Source organism: Apis cerana, linkage group LG11 (genome assembly GCF_029169275.1).
Source record: "Apis cerana isolate GH-2021 linkage group LG11, AcerK_1.0, whole genome shotgun sequence".
Lineage (NCBI taxonomy): Eukaryota > Metazoa > Arthropoda > Insecta > Hymenoptera > Apidae > Apis > Apis cerana.
In genome coordinates, this window is record NC_083862.1 from 2,731,718 (window position 1) to 2,754,232 (window position 22,515).

A 22,515-nucleotide genomic window follows, 5' to 3' on the forward strand; every position below is an offset into this window, starting at 1 on the left:
ATCTATGATATAAGTAATATCACTTTATTCGTATCCAGATTGATTTTAATGAAAGAGAGCTTATTTATACAAGTTTTCTGTCTATTGTTTTCTCGAGGTCTGCATACATATATTATACAGAGATTTTTAATCTTTTAACATCACTGTGATCCAATCAAATGAACTTAATCGCAAAATTTTGCAATCAATCATTAACTTAATTTATATTTCGATTAATTTCTTATTGAGAATAGAGTAATTTTTATTTAATATGTTGCTTTTAAACCATATTATAAAAAATTACTCGTATAACAGAATGATTAAGAAGAGTCATGCAATAAAATAATAGTGTCTTGTTTTAGCCTATTCTGCCTTTTGCTTTTTGTGGAGACGAACGATTCGCGATTCGCCAAAGAATAGAAAGAAATCGGTAGAATTTACATAAAAAAAAAAAATATCCATAAATCCAATAAAAAAAAATGATATTTCAATTTACACTACTCTCTTTAATTTTTACGGATACAAACGATAATGAGGATATTAAAATACAGAAAGAAATTGGTGCACGCAACTGAATATGGAAGAATATGTACAAAAGGAACTATGTAGAAAGAAAGCATTAAGAGGGATCATTCAACAAAACAATGGTATTCCATTTTACTATATTCTCTCCTACTTTCACGGAAATAAACAACTGTTAACGAGGAGATTAAACGAAGGAAAAAATCGATTCACGCGATGGAATATACATATATAAAAAAGTTAGAAAAAAGTGAGAATTAATGAAGACATTACTTAACAAAATAATAGCATCTCTTTTACTTTTATAGCTATAAGTGAGCGATAAAAAGGATACCGAAAAAAAACCAATTCGGCGCACGAAAAAATTATAGAAGAGCACGTATAAAAAGAATTTTAGGAAAAAAAGCATCATGAAAGAAAGAGAAACAATGATACTCCATTTCACCCTACTCCCTCCTATTTTTATTTTTACCAATACAATCGAGCGATAAAACCATCAAAAAGAAGAAATCGCACGCAACGTGAATAAAAAATCATATATAAAAAAGTTCCAAAAAAGTAAAGACATCCAGACATAGAGACAATAATACCCCGTTTTATCTCACTCTTCTCTATTTTATGTAAATGAAGTTATTCTACTTATATATATATATATATATAGCGATAAAGAAAAATACCAAAGAGCAGAAAGAATTTGTTGCACGCAAAAAAATATAGAAGACCACGTATAAAATGAGAACTCTCTAAGAAGGAAGAACTGTGAAGAAAGGGAAGAGGAATCGCATGCAAAAACAACGGTAATCCATTCCACCCTTTCCCCCCTATTTTTATGAATACAAACGGACGATAACGATAATGCCAAAGCATCGGGAAGGAATGCACGCAACGGATATACGGAAGACCACGATAACTAAATAGGAAAGGAAGAGGCAGCAGCGGCGCTCGAGAGTGGGAGCGAAATCGCGTATGGTGGTCAGAAGGTTTTCGGTGGTAGTGGGGAGAGAGCACGGTACGACACGGTACGGCGCAGGTGTGCGCCTGGTATGGTATTCCGCACGCCTTAGGTGCGCGTGTGCGCCGAAACTACTACGGCACTGTGAAGCCCGTTCCGCGCGCGGTGTGTGTACGTGTGTGTGCGTGCGCCTGTGCGACACACAGTCAAGTAGAAATCCTCCAGTTTGATCGCGAAAGAGCGACAAGAGAACGCCTCTAAACCGACCACGCTGAACAGAGAGGGTACTACTGGGTATTAGGAAAGCGACGGAGGTGGCGAGAGGGACGAGAGAAGGAAAGAGAGGCAGGCGGATAAAGAGGAAGCGCGAGTTAGCATAGGCACAAGTGTGTAAACAGTTTGGGGCAAAAGTGTCGAGATCGAGGGAGGTCGAGAGTAGAGAGATCTGGAGTTAGCTGGATAGGGTGGACAGGTAGGCAGGCAGGTAGGCATGCAGGCAGCGATGCAGGCAGCGAGCCAGATGGCGAGGGGTAGGAAGCAAGGTGGGCGGTCGAAGGGGTAGTAACGGATAGTAAGGGGAGTCGGGGGTGTTGGGAAGGGGAGGTGGCGGCGTACAGGGGGCGGCAGGCTGGTGCGTCAGAGCCTGCAGTGAGCCCGGCAGTGAGGCGAAACGTTGGGCTCCGCGCGGGAGTCTCGTGGCCGCCCGCCTTTTCTTTTAAGTCGGGGTGCCTTTTTCCTTACACCCACCCCCCGCCCCTCTTCTCGTCGCCCTCGCGGCTCTACGGACCCATCGTCGCTCTCTTTTTCAAGTCACACGCGAGTTACCTCGCTTTGCGACTCCGTTGATCGTTTACGTCCGCGTTACGATCACCACGGTTCGTTTCTTATCTCTTCTCTCCCTTTTTTCCCCCTTTTCTTTTCTTTTTCTTTAATTTCTCTCTTAATCTTCGCTTTCTCAACGCGAGACTCGATAGATATCTTCTTCTTCTTCTTCTTCTTCTTTTTCTTCTTCTTCTTCTTCTTCTTCTTCGTGAAGATGTACATGTTACATGGTCGCGGGGCAATAAACACAGATTTGCAGGCTGATATCGCGTCGCAGGATTAATTAAGACCAAAGGGGAAGGAGGAGAGAGAGAAACGGAGAAGGGAAGGTAGAGAAAGGTTATCCTCGCGATCGTGGACGAAAAGTTTGCTGCGGTGCCGGATCACCGGTGCGTGACCTCCGGCTCTAGTCACATGATCACCGTGCGTGATTTCGTTGCTTTCCACGAGAAGAGGATGCACAGTGATCGTTGGAGAGGATTCCTCTAGTGATCCGAACGTTGGTGGTGCCGATCGGTCGGTCGGTGTCGACAGTGAGTTGCGAAGTCACTTGCGTCTCGTTTGGTGATTGTTCGACGTTTCCAAGTGGACGAGAAGAGAAAGAGAAGTAGACGTGCAACGTGATTTGCTAGCGCGCGGCCGTGTTGCCAATGTCAATGTTAAACAGTGCTTGGAGGACGGTCACGGTGATACACAGTTCGTATATATTTACGTCCGTGTGTCCTCCTTTGTTTGGCGTATACGGGTCGCGCGAGTGGAGACGGAGAGTGAGATAGGTAAAGAAGGAGAAAGAAGGAGGAGAAGAAGGAGCGTAGCAAGGAAGGGCGGGGAAGCGGCGAAGAATTTCGGTTAGGCGAGAAATGTTGGTGCTCGATCGAGGAGTTCGGGCGGATCGAGAGGTCGGAACGATTCCATTTCTCGAAAGGAGAGACACCGAGCTGCCGCGTGTGTTTCTCTTCCCTGCGACCTCTCTCACGCACCGCCAATGCGGCTGAGATCGCGCGATCTCATTGGCTACAATCGTGCCGTGGTGTCGGCGATGGGTACGTCCAAGTTCGATGCTCGTGTTTGACCGAGGGATACGCGTGTGCATTTTCTCGTCATGCTTTCCTCCTTATCGCCAATATCCCCTTACATCCCGCAGTTTTCTTCGAATCTTTGCTCGATCGTCGTTTCTTCTTCCTTTCATGCGTTATTCTCTCCCGAATTAAACCATTGTGTCGAGATGCGTTCGACCGGACGTCGGGTTTCAGTGCCAAAATGACCGCGAGTGTTTTTGTTCGAACGATTTCTCTGTGTACATGCAGTGTTTATTCGTTGTATGCAATTCTGTAATTGGCCACGAGTATTTACTTACGAGCAACACGAAATTGTATCCTTGTTCTATTGAACGTAGGTTAAACATTATGACAGTGGCATTAGTGAAAAAAAACGAGGGGGAATCGAGAGATTGAACGTTTGAAAAAATTCAAATCTCTGCATTTGGTTTTGTATCATCGCATTATTTGAATATTCGAATTCGGTGATTATAAGATATCGTGTTGCTCCGCTGTTACGTTATCATCGAATTCAGTCATTATTAGGTATCACGTTACTTTACGATCCAGTGTCATATTACTCGAATTCAGTCATTATTCGGTATCATGTTACATGGATACTCGGTTTCACAATACTGAAATTCAGTCATTATTCAGCATCACGTATTACTTGGATGACACATTATGACTCGGGTTCAGTCATTATTTTGTACTGGACTATTTGATTTTATTATCATTTCATTGATTTCTGACTATATAACGAATAAATATTCTACTAAAGACTACATACAGTTTTATATTTCAGTCGTTATTTTTAAAAGCTAAATTCACGAATTGAGAAAACAAATTTACTGTCATTCGATCGACTATTCAATATACGAATTTCACTTAATTTTATCTTCTCATCCAAAGAGATTTTTGAATCGTCACTATTGATTTACATCTTATAATTTTATCACTTTTAGTGTCATCGAAATTAAAAAACGAACCATGTCAACAATTTTGCACATGGATAAAGATTAAATGCCAATATTATTACACACACCGTTTATGATCGACGTTTCATCAATCATAATTTCATTCGAATTTCAGATATTCAAAATTACAATTTCATCATTGTAGAGTTACGATTCGATCGAAAAATTTCAACGATATTAACAATTTTGGATACACAAGCGTTAAATATCGAGCGATGTCTATACGGTATCGACGTTTCATCAATGGTATACAGAATTTCGCTCGAATCAAAGGTTCATTATTTCCATTTGTTGTTTTGGTCGCGAAACTTGAAACGCGAACTCGTGATGCAAATATACATACGCCGATCGCAATCAACCGCGGCTATCTCGAAAATGGCAAAGGGAAGTGAAGGGAAGGGAAGAGAAGGCGTAATCAAGGTCGTTGATTCGAGTTTTCGCTTCACGCGAGTGGTTCGTTTCGGTGCAACCGGCCAGTTTTTCGTGCCACGCGAGCCGATGGTTTCTCGTTCGACGATATCCACGCGACCTGTGATTCCAGACATACGTACACACGTGTATATCCCTCTTCCTCAAATCGATAAGACCCTGATGGAGGCTATTTACCAAGCATTGTTAGATTGCTTCGTGTGCCATTCCTTATCTCGAGCGTGCCACTATCGTACCCATGTTTGTTTTCTTTTTCTTTTTGATATATCGAACAGAGTTTTAAAAATGTGAAAAGTGAACGAGATAGAATGTAAACGTGACCATGAGTGGAGCTTAGACGAATAGAAGAATAAAATTCTCGTATAATCTTTAATATCTTACGGCCAATAACCTTGGCTCACGACTGCATATATATACATATATATATTTCGTTCCTCTTTATGGCGCTCTCCTCGTCTCGCTACGCTCATTTACTTATCCTTCCTCTGCATCTCTTCTCACATCTCACCTTTTTTTTTTTTATATTATTTTAAAGGACTTTCTGTTTACGATATATAGTCGGTTCGCCATTTTTTAAACGTTTTAAATCTGGCTTGAATCGCGTGCTCGTTTGTTTCGTGTAGGTGTATAGTTGAAGTTTGAATAATGTTTGGTAGAAGTTACGTACAGTGACTTACGAAAGTATTTGAACACTTTCGGACCGGGAATTTTATGAATGTGCAGATTCTCTCCTTGAATAAGAACGTAGGATGGATATCATCATTTTTCGTTCTCCATGTATGACGAAAATATTGATTTTAATAGCGTGTAAATTTTTCTTAGAAAACGTGTATGCAAAATTTTTAAAATGTTACGTCTATTGAATTTACATGGTTTTAAAGGTTGAAATAAATCTAAAGGTATACCTTTAAAAATATTTTACAATTAATCGTGATTATATTGATAAAGATTAATATTAATTTTTTTTTGTATTTTAAGTATTTTATATCGATATCAAATTTTTTATAACATTTATATTGTAAAAAATTCATAAAAGTTTCGCGAGATACGTATATTTTCAAGAAGATTTCAATATGTTTGGGATAAGAAGATATCGTAGACTGTTGGTTTATATTGAAATGTTATTTGAATTTAAGTATCTCATATCGATGGCTCATTGTACAAATATCGTATATATTGATTTTTGATATTTTCGAGAAAAACAATTTAAAAAATTTAATAGTTTAATTTTATAATTATAAATACATAGATTTTACACGAATTTATTATTTTGTACGTGTAATGTAATGTAATAATGTAATATCGTGAATATTTTCTATATGTGTTTATATTAGATTCAAATATTAAAAAATAAAATAAAAAATCTTTTAAAATTAAAACTTTTATTTTATTAAAAAAATGAAATAAAAAAAAATATGTCACGTACAAATTTTAATTATAAATTTTATAGTTCAACTAATTTTTTAAAATTAAAATTTTTATATAAAAAAAAAAGGAATAAAAAACACATGTCATGCACAAATTTTAATTATAAATTTTAAAGTTTAATTTTAAATAAATTACATTTAATTTGTAAGAATACAAAATAAAAAATGCAATGGTATGCAACGTTTATCTGACTAAAATAATGGATTCGAAGACGTATAATTAACGAATAAATTAAAATATAATTTCAAACAAATTTTTAATATATAAATTTAATTTGTACAACGAAAGAATAAAAAAATATGAATTTCACAAATATAAATGTTACAAAATTTGCAAGGTAAGCTCTCGATATAAAGTTTTGTACATGTTCGAAATATATGTATCCAAACGTAAGACAGAACTTTTCGAAGATACAAGTCGATATCATTTCTGTTTTTCATCGAAAATGTAACATGCTTGTAGTATATATGTAAACCATTATCTAATAATAGTGTTTATTATCAGCTTTCAGAAAGCAAAGCCATAGCAATGCAATCTCTGTAATGGTTTTAACCGTTTCACACCGTCGATCGATCATAATCCATTAATTTGCTCATCGAAAATGAATGAGACAATTTTTTCTTTATGATAGAAGAAAAAGCGTTTAAAGATGGCACGCTCGAAATTTCGAAACTTTGAAAGTTTCTGTTCCATTTTTGTGATTCTAAAATACTCATGAAATCCAATTAAACGATAATTTACATACATTTGCAATTTACTAACTTTCATTTTAAATTTACATTGATTTATCGTAATCCGTTACAATTATTCGAATATAAAAATTTAATTCTTCTTTGCAAGTGAAAAGAATAATTGTATTATTTCTCGTTGGAGAGAAAAAAAAAAAAGAAAAAATAATCATTTCGGAAATATCATTACTATTATAAAATTATTTATTTTTACAGCAATACTTTTTATTCATCTCTGAAAACATTAATCGAATTTATACGTATTCTTATTATATTAATTCGGGACAATTAGAAAATCGATTCGTATTAATTCCTTTCCCGATTATACATATGTACTTTGCTCTATCGCGATCATTCGAGTCCTCAATGGATTCATCTTCATTCTGGCACGTGGTAGGTAACTCGTGGTTTTTATATTTGGCAACCTCTCATCCCCCTACTTCTCTCGATCTCTTTACATTTCTCTCTCTGTCTCGCCCTCTGGACGACATTAGAAGACGACCTGTAGCGTTTCTATCTACCGATGCCAACCACGCCACTTCTCCTTCCATGAATGCGACAGTTAGAGGCGTTGGAAAAGTGGCTTTGAATGAAATTTCCTTAAGAAGCTGCTAATTTTATATAACGTTCCTTTCATTCTCGACTCGTCTTGAATATTTCTATATTTAGCTGTAAAAGCGTTTTCTAAGTGTTTACGCAATTGCATGACAGTGGCCGTATTAGATCACCCAATAAGCGTAGTAAAATCTCTATTATAGATGACTAATAGAGAGACACAGTTGTGAAGAGATAAAAGGGATAAAAGAATTTTCGTATAATGGAATAACTTTTTTTTAGATGAATTATTCTATATACCGAGGAAAATAATATTGCAAATAATTTTCATAATTTCTTAAACTTTAATACTTTCGATTTCGTTTCAATAGTTAATACCATATATGTACACGTCACGTCACTTTTTGAATTTCAAATTTTATTCGATTAATATTTGCTTCATTTCTTAACAATCTAAATACTACGATCTAAACTACTATATTACAATAAAAATTATAACCAGTTAATTACAAATATTTTTTATCCTCAGAATTATTCAGAAACTTTCTTAGAATTATTATCATTAAATATTCATTAACTGATTCGTTTATCTTGTACATGGGAAAAATCTCATCTACACATACAAATGAATAAATACGATTAATACAATTGTAAAAAATCCACATGGAAAATGCGGTGTTTATCGTAAAATCTTCACGTTACAAGTGTGAGGTTAGAAAGGAGCACGCGTTTACAAATATACGATACGAAGCATGAAATAAAAACACGTAACGCGAACGACCATTCGAAATATTCGTATTCTTGCTTCGCTCTTCGTTTTCTCTCTCCTTTTCTCCCCAAGAATTCGAGGACCTGGATTGATTTATCCGAGTACATAGATACCCGCGAGACGTATCAGCTTATAAGCTGGCCTGTACCGCGTTTTGGAAGGACGATCAGTTTTAATTCGTTTAATGGTCCCGCAGATGGCAGTCGAACGGGGAAGACGAGCAAGTGGCAACGTCGCAATTAGTTGGAATTAAACGTCCGCGCGGAAATGTCGATCGGGATCGGGAGGTGGATGAAGGTCGAGATCGAGCTTGTGCGTGACCACGTATCCTCATCGTGGAGAACAACGACCGTGTGGCTGGCTTGAGGCCAATACAAGTCTAGTTTAAGAGGGTGAACGTGAAAATCAGGTGGATAGTGGGGGTGGAGGTGGACTCGAGGAGGGAGAATAGAAGGAAGGAAGGAAGGAAGGAAGGAAGGAAGGAAGGAAGGAAGACTTGGTGGGCGACAAAGACGTTTTCCTAGTGAATTTATTCGTGGTTTTGATTATATCCTCTGTGTGCAAGATGCGCTCGCGACGCCGTGACGGCGGCTGAAGAAAACGAGCGGCTCGTACAGCCCTCGATTCCACGTGTCGACCCGTCCTTTTATTTTTTTTCTTTTCCAACGAGACTCGACGAGAAAGCGCACTGCGGAGTCACCTCGTCCTCGCTTATCTCCTCGAGGTTTTACCGATTCGCCGCGAGAAACAGGTGAGGATGATAACTGAGAATTTTCTTTATATATATATAGTGGCTTTGAAATATTTGTGATAAAGATAATTATATTCGCTGCGGAATATTATAACATCGCAGTGAAAGACTCGATAAAAAAGATACGACTGAAAGCATAATATTTCTCGTGCATATTACTATGATCTGTTTTGGGAATAAAATGGGATGAATCTACGCGAAAAAATGAGACGAAAATGTAGAGCGACATTTTTTTCATACGTAGTTTCACGTTGAAATAAATCGATGTTGAAAATTCGTGAAGAGAATCACTTGCGTGTATATGACGTCGCACGTGTACCGTGCCAAGATTTTCAAAGACATTTTTCTCGAAAACGAAGCGTAGCACGAGGAAAATTCGTTTTACATTTTTGGCTTGTTTTTTGACGAGGAATCACTCTCTGCCGGTTGTACTGCATTGCAGAGACACTCTGTATAGGACCATCTATTATTCGCGGATTTTCGTTTCGTACCGTTTCTTTGAAACCGGTGCCGTTTCCTTAATGGGGCCGGAGTTCATGGGAAAAAGACGTTTCTCGGGCATCTCGTGATCGTTCTTCGAGGAACTGGCGGTCTTTGAATAGTGTACAATTCCTACAAAAGCACGAGGAACTTTGGTTGAGTATCTAAAGTAACGCGAGTTGCTTGTTTCGTGTTACTTTAGAAAATGCATCATTTTTTTTTTTTTTTGGTCGTTGGAACGAGAAAAACTTCGTATTTGGGTAGGTACAGTGAGTGAAAAAAGTATTTGCTTAGCATATCCTTATTCTCCAACGAAATGCTTTTTCGTAATGTTCTATATCTCGTTTTTATATTATTCAAATTTTTATCACCGTTTTATGACACTTGGCACTACTGTAATTTGTATGCAATAGCGAGAAGATACTTTTTGCAACCATTGTACGATAAATTTCTGAAAAATGATATATATATATGTGAGAATATAAAATAATTTTATTTTATCAGGCTAATTATAAGAGAAGATATATTTTCGATATTTCAGTGATAAAATAGAGCTCTGCTGATTTCATTTGTTTTGACTCACTGTTCATTTGCTTATGCTTGCTAAATAGATATTTGTTCCATTGGTTTTAAAAATTTTATCTATTTTTTCAAAGATCGATCGTACTCGATTTCAATACTTGTATAGTAAATATTTTATAACTGCAGGAAATATGAAATTAAAGCTTTTGCAGTTATCCAACAGAGATATTGATTCTTCTATTGCTTGGCCGGAGGTTGGAGATTTGTTTACGTTTTTTGCTAAACGTATTGAAAGAGAGAAAGAGAGGAAAAAAATGCAATGGTAAAATTTTTAAATTTTTAAATATTTTTTTCTCTCAATTTCAATCAACGTATTTGTAGTTAAAGTTTTTAAAATGAAACCAGATACACGATATAATTGGAATTATAATTATTTATTTAACAGACGAGGAAAAAAGTCATTATTGAAAATTAAATACGAAAATTTGAGGAAATTATATCGTGTTTGATTTCATTTTATTCAAAGAAACCTCGCAAATAGGAAATTTCATTAAAAAAATTAAAATAAACAAATTCTTCTTTCGTTGTATTTTCTTACAGATATCATGATATTTGATATCAGATCAAGTTATCTCGTTCGTATATTAAACTTCGTAACGTTTCAGGACTCAAGGAAGATAGTTACGGAGCAAATGATGAATCTTTTGCAGTTATGTCATTGTTTTACGATTATAAAATATTTACAATATTTTATATTTATTTAATAAAATTATTTGTCATAGAATTATTTTTGTTAAAAGAAACTTTTGATTTGTTATGTTATTTTCTTTAATATTAAAAATGCAAAAAAAAATGTTTTTCAATGGATAACGTGAATCTTAACATCTTGTAAGATAAAAATATTTTTCATTTTACTTTGTTTTTACTAATTTTTTAAATGAAAAGTGAAAATCAAGTTTATTAAATGGAAAATTAAAAATGTAATATCATCTTCAAAAGTGTGAGTTCTTCTTTAAAAATGTTATTTACTTTAATTTTCTAAAGATGACATATATAATAATAAAATATTTTATTTATAATATTCAAGGTTGAGAAAAATTTTCATTGCAAAATTTAAGCATAATTTAATTTTAATTTTTATGTACAGAAAAAATTTTCAGTACATAAAATTTAATTTAGTGTATCACACTAAATATGAATACTTTTAACATTCATGCATAAAAAAAATTTCTCATTGCAAATTTTAAATACAGTGACAATTCTAATTCATTCAACATCTCAATATTTCCAACATTTATTCCACGGAAAAATTTTTTATTTAGACAGTAACGATTCTACTCGTTATTTCGTACGAAAAAATTTTCATCGTTTTAAAATTTAAATATAATTTATAACAATTCTACCTAATCATTTTCTCGAAACCATTTTCCACACTTGTCCATAAAAAAATTTTTTACGCCCAAAATTTAAGCCTAGTGACAATTTCTTGCACCATCTATTTGCGCCATCTATGTCATAATTATCCTATATCTATAATCACCGAAACGTTCTCGTTAACAGCAATAACATTTCCGCCTGAATTAGATCAGAATTTCTCGTTGATTGTCTTAAACTTCCCTTTGTCCTTTCCCTGTTCGATCAATAACCATGTCAATTGGAATTCGGATCCGTCGCGGTTCGGTAAATCGAAAATTCGTCCAACTCGTTCGACATACGCTATTCTACTTCGCCGACAAATTGATAGTTCTTCCCTCCGATCGTCGTTCCTTTTCGTTCTTTCGTGGTGAGAAATCTCGACGTAACGAGAACAGTTTTCCTGCGATTTGATTTTTCTCATTCTTGTACACGGGTGTTTCATTAATAATTTTTAATTTTTCCTATTCATGTAAATTTTATATTAAAATCAAGAGGAAGCAAGGAAAAATGCAGAAAATTCTTAAGTAAATGTTCACTAAATGTTGTTTAAACGTTAAAAATTAAATATATTTAAATATATTAAAATATTAAATTGTGCGATTTCCCTTTAAAATTAAAATAAAAATTAAAACCAAATAAAAATTATTGATACTTTTGCAGATATGTAAATATTATTTGAATATCAAAATATCAAATGGCGTGATTTTGTTTTTGACTGCATGAAAATTGAAATCAAAGAAGTAAATAAAAATTATTGATTTTTTTTTAATATTTAAATATTAAAAATATTTATTAATAAATAATAAATATTGTATACATATACGTATTTACGTATTTTATTTCATTTACAATCTATAAATAATAACGATAAATTAATATTCGAGATTCCACCGTATGGATAATTTTTCATCATAAAAAAATTGTTATTATTTTATTTATAATTTTATTTCGTTTATTATTATTATAATTTTTATATAAAATAAAAATATACACAATGTCTCATCTAACTTGACAGAAAAAAGTGTTCAAACATTATTTCGTTCGAAGAATATTAAGATAATATTCTTCGAAATTCCAAAACCACTAAACTTTTAACGAATCTTTTAAACGAACCTATATACCTTTATCACAACGATAAATGATAATCAATTATGAGATCAAGACGAATCAAGTAATCCATAATCTTCATTCTCGAATACAAAAAAAAAAAAATTCACAAAAAGGGGAAAAATTTAGGAAATTTCCAAAAATAAAAGGGCGGTTTTTTTATGACACTCTTTGGATTTGTGACTCATAAATTCGATAATTGCAGCGTATCTACCGTGTTGTCCCAGTTGAATTACGACTACGAGGAATGACATTAATTTCGCGGAGAAACGAATTAATTTCGACGAAACTCGTTTACAGTTTACATCGAGAGGAGAATTGCCTGTTTACGACCCGCTATGGTTTAATCCAGCCCAGAAATTCTTAAATCGAGGTTCGAGAACACCTGGGTAACCATGAGTGATTTTTCTCAGAGTAGAACTTGATTTATTATTCAATCCTTACGTCAATATCAGCATATCCTTATATTTGAAACTAATACTAATACAAAAAATTTTCATCTTTTTCTTTATCGATTTAAAATATTTACAATCTTTTCATCACGGAATTATTAAATAAATTTGTGGAATATTGTATCGTGAGATAACGATTCGAGTATAATGATTGCATTTATGCAGATCAATATTTGTACTTTTTTCTCGAAAAATTTCATATTAATAATATTTAGATATTTTTATATTTAAAATTAATTCGAAACTAAAAATTTTGAAATGTAAAAATTTCAAGTTTAAGCGAATCGTTATTTTCGTATATTGGTTTAGTTTGTTTTGATTCTAAATACAGATAATTCTTGTATAACGATACTTACGCAATGTCGTTTTGATGTAACGCCGTTCACAGCAAGTTCTAGCAATCCTCTTATAACGCGGTCGATATAAATTCTAATAATACAGATTGTCCTTGTTTTCCAGTATTGTATAAAATTTTAAATTAGAATATAAAGATATGATTCATTTTTCTTCTCAACGCTTTATTTAAAAAAAAAAATTGTTTTTGGAACGCAAAACTAATACTTTTCGCGATGAAATTTAAATCTCGTAATTTTCTATAACGCGATTTTCGTAACGAGATATATTTCTGAAACTTAATTTCTCGTGTTATCCAGAAGAATCATCTGGACATTTTATCATTGAAATCAAAAATTGGAAAATATCGAAAATTACTTTTCCTATTTTTTCTCGTAAAATCTTTTATAAATCGAAACTGTGTCTCTTAGTATATAATATTAATTTATTAAAATTTAGCATCGATTCGAGTATAAAATTTTATTTATCAGAAAATTAACGGAACGAGAGATCGAAAAATTTTATTATATTTTTTTTGTTTTTTTGATATCATGAAATTCTAATAAATTTTTCATCATAATCGACTTAAAGTTTTCCATAATTTCACTTGGTAAAATACCAGAAAGATAAATATATATACAAAAAAAACGAAAACACAACATTATAAGCAGTAAACAATAGGAGGTTACGGTACTCGAGTTCGAGGCTACACACAAAGGTTTGTCTTATAAAATAGAGCTCCCGAACACAAAGAAGCTATTGAGTGACACTCATCTAAGGAGTGTCCATAAAATTTCTCGTTGAACGAGGTATTCTTTGTGAACAAGATTCTCTCTCGCGTACCATAACCAACGCTAATTACATTCGCACGATGCAAATCACGATACATATTTTCTCGAGTGTTCCAGGCAATAATTAGGATGAAACATTTCCGATATTGTTATCAAAATTCGCAAAACGTTGAATTCAATCTTCGTTTCCACGATAATTAATAAATTTAATTTTTTCCAGTTAAAATCTGTTTACAATTAATTTTTCAACATTATTTAATTTTACAGTCAGGAGATAAGGAAAGGATGTGCCCGTTTAACTGAGTCTACAAATAATTCTAATATTTCAAAATAATTATTATTACAAAATTTTTAAAAATTATTTTGTTTGCGTAATTATCCGTCAATGAATTATTACTTAATTACTTGCACAATTGGATTTTGGATCCTCAAATTGCACATTTATTCTAACTCTATCACATTTCCTAACCTCAAAATTCTTTTTATACATTATTCTTTATTACTGTGTCTATTGAATAAATAAAATAAAACAGTTATCAAGTTATTGGAATTCTGTTCTATTCTTTTACCTCATCGAGTTATAGTCGATTCCTGGGAGAAAATTCTATCCTTCTATCTTTCGAGGATTGAACTTCGTTAAATTTAACAGAGTACTGCATCTCGTGTTATCACGTTCGAAAAATTGTACGACGTTAAATCTAAATCTAATGCATCTAAAGAACGCATAGAGCAAAAGAATTTTTTGAAAACGAGTTTCGTACAAGTGTAATCAAACGGTTCGAGAGAAAATATAAAATAGTTGCGATAATAGTCAAAGTCCTATAGAAGATAAGTGGTAACCCTTTGGTTATTTTCGTTCTATTGCAGCAAACTTTGAGAAAACATCACGCCATTAAATTGTGAAAGAGAGGGAGAAAATAACCTCTTATCTTGTTTTGAATTGAAATTGATATGCAGTTTTAAATTGGAGAGTTCATTAGCGCGATTATAACCTCGTCATTTGAATTCTGAAGTTGTTTTACGTCGATGCATTTCCGTTTTCATCGTGGAAAATAATAGAATTGAAGATCGTGAAATGTTTGAGCTTATAAATTCTTAAAATGTTAATAAAGAATCGTTTTGATATTGTGATATAATTTATGCTGATTTATGTCAAAAATGAAACATTCTCTTTGGTACATTTTGCCAGGGATTGTGAGATTGAAATGTAATATGATTTTCGATCCTGATGTGGAATTATCATCTAACCGCAATTATCATACTGAGATTGGTCACTATTAATTTTGATTGGTTTATGAGAAACTCTAGAATTTTGGAACTTTTGTTACTTTTACAAAAAATTAAAACATTCGAAAAGAAATATTTTTTTAAAGTTAAAGAGTTAAAAATTTTGAAGATTAAAATAAGGTTAAGTTTAGCTTGATTGAAATTTTGAATTTTTTTCAGTACTTTTTTAAAATATAATCAATCGCTAATTTTTGGCTTTATTCTCCATTATAAATAAAGGGAATAATTGACGTGATATAGTTATAATGGTCACGGCAAATTACATATCTACGAAAATTTTATTAGAAATTCGAATAATAATCATTTAAAACAATTTTGAAGCAAGTAACGTATTATTTTAAATAACGTTATTTCAAATGTGTCATGATTAATTATCCAGAGCCAAGTCTGTTTATACATCACTTACTAGTTAATTAAATTTGAAATATTAATGAAATATTTCAATAATTTATTAATTAATATATTACATTAATTAGAAATCTCATATGATAAATTTTATTATCAATTACACATTTAATTAATAACAAAAAATTAGGAAAATAAAATTTATTTCACCATCATCATCATTTAAAAGCTGAAAGATTGAAAACTTTTTGTTTGTAAGGTGTCAGCCTTGGAATCAATGAGATTTAATCATTAATCATTTAAAATTCGACCTCGAGGATTGATTTAAAACGATTAAATAAAGTTTAAAAGCCCTATATTTCATTAAAGCAATAATCGTACTTGATACAGTTTAACCCTTGAGGCTTAAACTCTTAAAACGTTATCTGAAAATTGTGAAATTGATGCATGTAAGATATTAATAAAATTCGTGAAATATCTTTAGAGATCGAAGTAAATGCAATGTAAAAAATTTACAAAATTTGAGACTTATTTATTAAAGTCTCAGATAGATTGTAAATGTTTATGCAGAATAATGAATACAATTGAAGAAATGAAGCTTAAATAAATGCATAAATATCCGCAGTCTAGTTAGCAAGCAATTGAAGTTACGTTAGACAAAGCGAGACATGGATGTGATAAGATAGCTCTATCTTTATCCAGCTAATTTAAATTGCTTCTAACCTAATAATAAGACCGCCATTTATATATTTTCGTTTCTAGAATCGAATCGATAAAAATATTCCACGAATATATTCTATACGTTCTATTACATCGAAGCCAAATTTGATATTATCTGACCTAATAAATTATTTACCGTTTTAACGCACGTTGCCCAACGGTGCAACTCGTTCGTTAATTCGCTTTTGATCGTTGGAGCAATTTGATCAACCTCAAATCGTTCGATATTACCCGTTATTAAATTAAATTTTAATTGGGTAAAATAAACGCACAACTCTGTTCGAGCAACTTGATCATAAATTGTCCCGTTACACATTAAGATACCGTATAGAAAAATCAAATTTATCAATTTGTCCAAAAAAAAAAAAAAAAACTAAAACATAAAATTGGACCCCCCTTTTTTTTGCAGTCAAGATCACGCAACGCGACAGCCGTGAAAGAATAACCCAAGGCGACAGACACGGAGTCACGAAGAAACGCAGGATTGCAAAAGGAGGGGGGGCGGAAGGAAGGAGGAGGGGACGAGGCAAAGCGAAGAGCGAGCAAGTGGAAGAAGCGGAGAAAAGAGGCGAGAGGGCGCGGTACGATGCGTAAGAACGTACGTACGTAAAATTTCAGAGGCCAGAGAAGAGAGAGAGAGAGAGAGAGAAAGAAAGAAAGAAGCCAGCGTGTCGCCACAGAGTATCGAAACGGGGGTATAATATGCGGTTAGAGGGGAAGGGGTGCGGGGCCGAAAAAGCCTTGTGAAGAAACTAAGGATTAGATGGTGGAGGTGCTCGAGGGGCGGGCTAGGGAGCCTACGGGGCCGATCAAGGCACCTCGCACCTACCCAGGGCCAGGCAGCCCTGGAAACAGCCTCCTCCAAGTCCTCGACGCCGAAACAAATCCGCAACTGCGTCCGTGGCTGCGTCCCTCTCACCTCGCTTCCGATGCTCTCTTAAGGTCTCTCGCTCTTCTCCAGACCAGAGGCCAGATATCATCGAGATCCCGATTCTCGTCGAGCGTGGTGGTCGAGGGCAGTGACAACCTCGTGGACAACCTCGGCCTCGATAGGCCGGGGATCGAGATCGCGGCGCGGCAAGCCGCGAATCGGTTAGGTGGGGAGGGGCAGGAGCGTAGAAGAAGAAGCAGGCGACGGGAAGTGGGCAGGAGAGACGGGAGTTCGGCAAGGAGTGGATTCGACGGCGAGGAAGGGGGCTCTGACATTGACAGTGGAAGCGGCGGGGAAGGGGGGGCGAGCGGTGAGGCTTGGAAGATTCGAAGATCGGATCGGTGGTGGGCCGAGTGCGGATCGGGTAGAGGGGACAAGAGGGCGGTCAGGGGGGAGGATAAAGAGTGGTGGTGGGTAAAAGTGGTGCAGAGGAGGGGAGTGGCCGAGGAGGCAAGGCCGGAGGATCGTGCGGAGCCCGGGAAGGGCTCCTTAGGAGGGAGCGAGACTGGCGAGCGCAATGTGGCAAAGCGGCGGCATGGGCGCCCATGCGGCCAACAATCCATGGATGAAATTAATGGGCATTGTCCACAAGGAGAGAAGGCATCACGATTCGGGCTCTGCCGCTGCCGCCGCTTCCGGTGTTCAGGGCTCTGCGACCACGGGCAGCAACGACCGGACCCTCAATCAGTGAGTTCGCACCATTCTCCTTCCCCCTTTCTTTTTCTAGTTAGTAGCGTGTAGTAGAGGAAATTATTTATTATTTCCTTTTCTTTTTTTAGCGCGTTGTTATTTTATATCTTTGGCCGAGTTAGGATGAATTTTCTTTCCATTCGAGGGAATCGCTCGAATGGATTCGTTTGTTCTCTGCGAGTTTCCACGGTGGTTTTTCTTTTTGGGTGGTTGCGTCCATAAGGAATCGGTTATTATTCTGCCAAGAGTTGGCATAATATTTTCGTCCTTCAATATCGATAAATTACAACGTAATTTAGATTTATCTACTGGTCAGTCACTGGTAACCAATTCACACCGACTGACAATCTGTATGAATCTTGGGACAGTTTGAGGATAACGTTGTATTTTTAAAGCCCATGCACGTAGAAGTAATTATCCACAAATTGTCTCAAAGCATATTTTACTTGGATGCTAGACGCAGAGTCATTTCCGCCATTTTTTGAAACAATGTTTGTTTATATCACCATGTTTGTTTATTAACATCGCATCGATATATATATAATAGCCACATTCCACTGTCACAATTATAGATATGATTCTTATCGAGGAAAAAGCGATTGCAAGTTATTAGTGTATTAACTAACGGACGATTGTCCACAGACGAGTCTATTCGGAAGACAAAATACAAATCCAGGATCAGTTTACAGGTAAACTACCGAATCGTATTTTAAGGCTCGTCTTCACTGACAGACATTGTCCGCAAACAGTCCCTCTACACTGTCCGTCAACAATGTCGTCGGATTATGCAGGTGGACCGTGTACAAATGCATTCATCAGTTATGCATTCATTAGTATTCTATAGGCTCATTTACACTGGCAGACATCGTTCAGGAGTTAGAAGTGGAATACACAGGAATGGCCACAAAAGGTCACTTAATTCTGTTCATACGCAGTGACGACTATATCTATATATCTATAGTTTCTTGAGATTGAAAATATTGTTCGCACATCGGTCGGATTACATTATATTAGGCTTAAATTATTTCTAACCCAATAAATAAATCTCAATCGATATTTTTTCCTATCCCAACCTTTTATATATTTTGCTTCAAATTAGATTCTCAAAAGAATTCAACACCTTGTTCTCATAATCGATGCTAACGATTGAATTAAGAGGGAGGCCGCTCGTACTCGAGAGAGTGTGAACAACAGACTTGAAATTCAAAGGGAAAGTATTTATCAGGGAACAAGTAGGTCTCGCGGAGGAGGATTGAATGGAATAGCGGAGAAAGCATTGTCAATGACGATGCCCGTGTTCTCCAACCGTCCACGTGTCCCTCGTTTCTTGTTTGCCCCGGTCTCAACTTAAATCCTTCGTAAAAACCAAACGAAGAGAGAGAGAGAGAGAAAGAGAGATAAAAAGAAAGAGAAGAGAAGGAGCGTGGAGTTTTTAATCGTGGCAACACTCGACTGCGCACAGCAATACGATACATCCCATTCGTGCAATGTGTGGAATGACGTAGCATATTGTTGGAGGTTAGTGTTGGTGATGGAAAAAAACGCACGGCAACTCGACTCGGCGCCCGTTGAAAATGAGAAAGGGAAACAAAGAGGTCCGATTTTTGTTTGCCAACGTAGTTTTCAAGGATCAGAATGGATGATACGTGGAGAGCACAAGGCTCCAATAGAATCGTCAAAAGATCCTGAAGGCGCTTTCTTTTTTTTTTTCTCCGCTAGGAAACAAACAAAAAGACAACACGGGTTATCAGCTTTGTTCAGATATATTGGCGATATTCCTTCCGCCATCCACGGATTTAACCCGATACTCGACCACGAGAAATAGTTCCATCGACGGGGACGAGTCCGATAAGGCATGTAGATTGGGACTCTCGTCGCCAACTGGAAACTGGTGCTTTATCCTCGAGTGCGATCTTTTTTCTTTTCTTTCTTTTTTTTCTTTCACTCGATCGTTTTATGTGTATTGCATGACTGGCCCTCTTTGACCGGATTATGCTAACGGCCAAACGAGCAATCGATACTATGCGCGTGGAAAACAGAAAAGGGATATACCCGAAAAGCGTAAGGAGCAAAAGCGTAAGAAGAGGAAATTGAACGAGATACAGGAAACGTTAGATGGGAATGTTAAAGCTCATTTGACAGATACTGTTGTGCGAAAAGTACATTGCCTCCCGATAATGTAATTTTGTTGAATTGTACACGTGATATAGAAAAAGAATAGGAAATGAAATGTAATATAATATTATTCGTAATTCACTATAGATTTTCTGTTATTATTTACTTTTTTAAAGTAATTTTCTTTGAATTGTTTTAGAATTCTATTTTTTATGTTCATTTTGGTCTAGAGTCATCTCTTCTCAAAGTTTCTTCTTAATGTCCTATATATGTCGATCCATTTCTATTCAAAAATTTTAGTCACGTTCATGAAGGTAACCTATTATTGCGAGCAAGCTTCTTGTTGTTCGTCCAAGTGTTCCTTAAGCGAAGAAGAATAGTGATGGAGAATAACAGGTTGATCATATCAGGTTTACAAGAGTTTCGATTCTGGACTTTAGAAGAAAGTAAACTTTCCACACGATAACTTACAATTCTGATATCTATAGTGACTAACATTTGTCTGTAAGATGTTAGAAATACTGATATTGTACTTTAGTTTAGCATCTGCATTGCCAATAATTTTTGATGTAAATTCATTATAGAAGATATATTTGAATTTGTACAATATCTACATTTTCTGCTTGGATTCACTTTAATATACCGATTAATATATGCTAAAAAATTTGAAATTTAAAATATTTTTTCAAACACAGATTTTAAAAATTTATTTATTGCTCATCTTAAATATATTTAACATTTTACGTATTCGGTTTCAGGTAATCAAAAATAGAAAAATTGTGTTTTCGTTTATTTCGTTTCTTAGCTATTCATAATTAAAAATCAAATTTTCAAATACAATCGTATACAATTTTTATATACACATGCATGTATCACACGAGTAGCACCAATTGAGAACCGCTGGCTCAGAAGAATATTTAACTTATTAATTACGGGCACAGATATCAGTTATATTTCGTGATAGCAAGAAACATATTTTCCTTGTGTCGATTTTTAATTAGAACCTTGCGATTGCGGTATAATCTTGCCAGAGAAGCGAAAGGGGCAATATCGTAACAAAGAAGAAACAAGCGTCGAATTGTCGTTACTCGACTGTGGCGCTGCCTTCGCTATCCGTGACTCTTTCTCATTTCCTTTCTCTCTCGCTCTTTTACCACCGGTATCGTTAGCCAATCCAGATACCATGGTCAATTCTCTTCGTGAATTCGTAAGAACTCGAAAATTATCCGATCGATTTCCTTCACGGAAAGGTTCTTATATATCGATAATGATAAAAAATTATTATTATTTTATTTCTGATTTTAGAATCTTTTGATAAGTAAGATAAGTAGAGTTGAAATGTGAATCGTTGTCAAGTATTATTGTTATTTATGAGATAGAGTAATTAATATTCAGAAAAGATAAGGCAAACATTGTATACAGGATGTTTCATTTAATATATAGGTATTATTTTTAGACTATTTTATGATGTTGCAAATTAAGTTTGAAATTTATCGAGTAAATAATACAAGTAAATAATTTGTTTTCATAGCGAAACCAAGGTCAATTTGGATATAATTTTTTTAAATTTTCGAATCATATAAATTTAAAATGGAAAATAATAATATAGAAAAAAAGGCAAGAAAAATGATAATAATTATATATTCTTCTATGTTCCACTTAAATCCTTATGTATCTCGTATATTTTATAAATATAATAAAAAAATAAAAATTCTTACGTTTTATTTTAATTTTCGCACCAATCGTAAAGAATAATTAATTATTTGTTTTAAATTTATTCTCGAAATACTGTTCAAAGTAAACAAAATACTGTTGTTTCACTTCTGAAATAACAAGGACGAATTACAAATAATCCTGGATTGGGTTCTCCTTCGAATATCATTAGAAAAAAAATTATAATTACAAAAAAAAATAATATTTTCACGTAAAATTAATTAATTATAAAGCAATCGAATATCGTTAATATAATGCAATGTTAAGTTCGTGCACTTATTTATTATTATTTCGATCGATGCAATTTAATTGTACGATGCAGTACTTCTTATTGGAATTCGATATCGGATTCGCAAATTTTGTTTACAAAAGTGTACGCGGGAAAATGCGTAAGCAATTTCATTTTAATAACGATCGAATGCGACACGTAAATACTTGATATCAGATTTATAAATCTGCTCAATTAAGCGTGTGAATTGAATCGCAACTCGCCGAATAATATCGTGGGGATCGTTGCAGCAAATTATTCGTAACAATTTTAGAAAGATCGAAGAAACTGGTTATAAAATTAATCGACTTAATACAAAAAAAAAAAAAAAAATATTCTTCAATTCTCGATAACAGAGAAAATTCAAAATGGCTAATGATTTTACATTTTTTCTTA

The 22,515-nt window shown here is 34.5% G+C and overlaps 1 protein-coding gene across 4 annotated transcripts in view; it reads left to right on the forward strand.

Annotated features, from left to right (window-relative positions):
- Positions 1-1,737: 1,737 nt before the first annotated feature.
- LOC107997163 (potassium voltage-gated channel protein Shaker) overlaps positions 1,738-22,515 on the forward strand; it is a 302,685-nt gene continuing 281,907 nt past the window's right edge. Inside the window, exons 1-3 of one of the 4 annotated variants that reach the window (XM_062081426.1) lie at positions 1,738-1,925; positions 8,395-8,949; positions 16,812-18,020. In XM_062081426.1, coding sequence (XP_061937410.1) covers positions 17,851-18,020 — 170 coding nt within the window. In that variant the 5' untranslated portion in view covers positions 1,738-1,925; positions 8,395-8,949; positions 16,812-17,850. Of the gene's footprint in view, positions 1,926-2,115; positions 2,329-2,526; positions 3,052-3,125; positions 3,319-8,394; positions 8,950-16,811; positions 18,021-22,515 lie in introns of those variants that run through there. The other 3 variants (XM_062081423.1, XM_062081424.1, XM_062081425.1) reach the window with 3 other exon arrangements.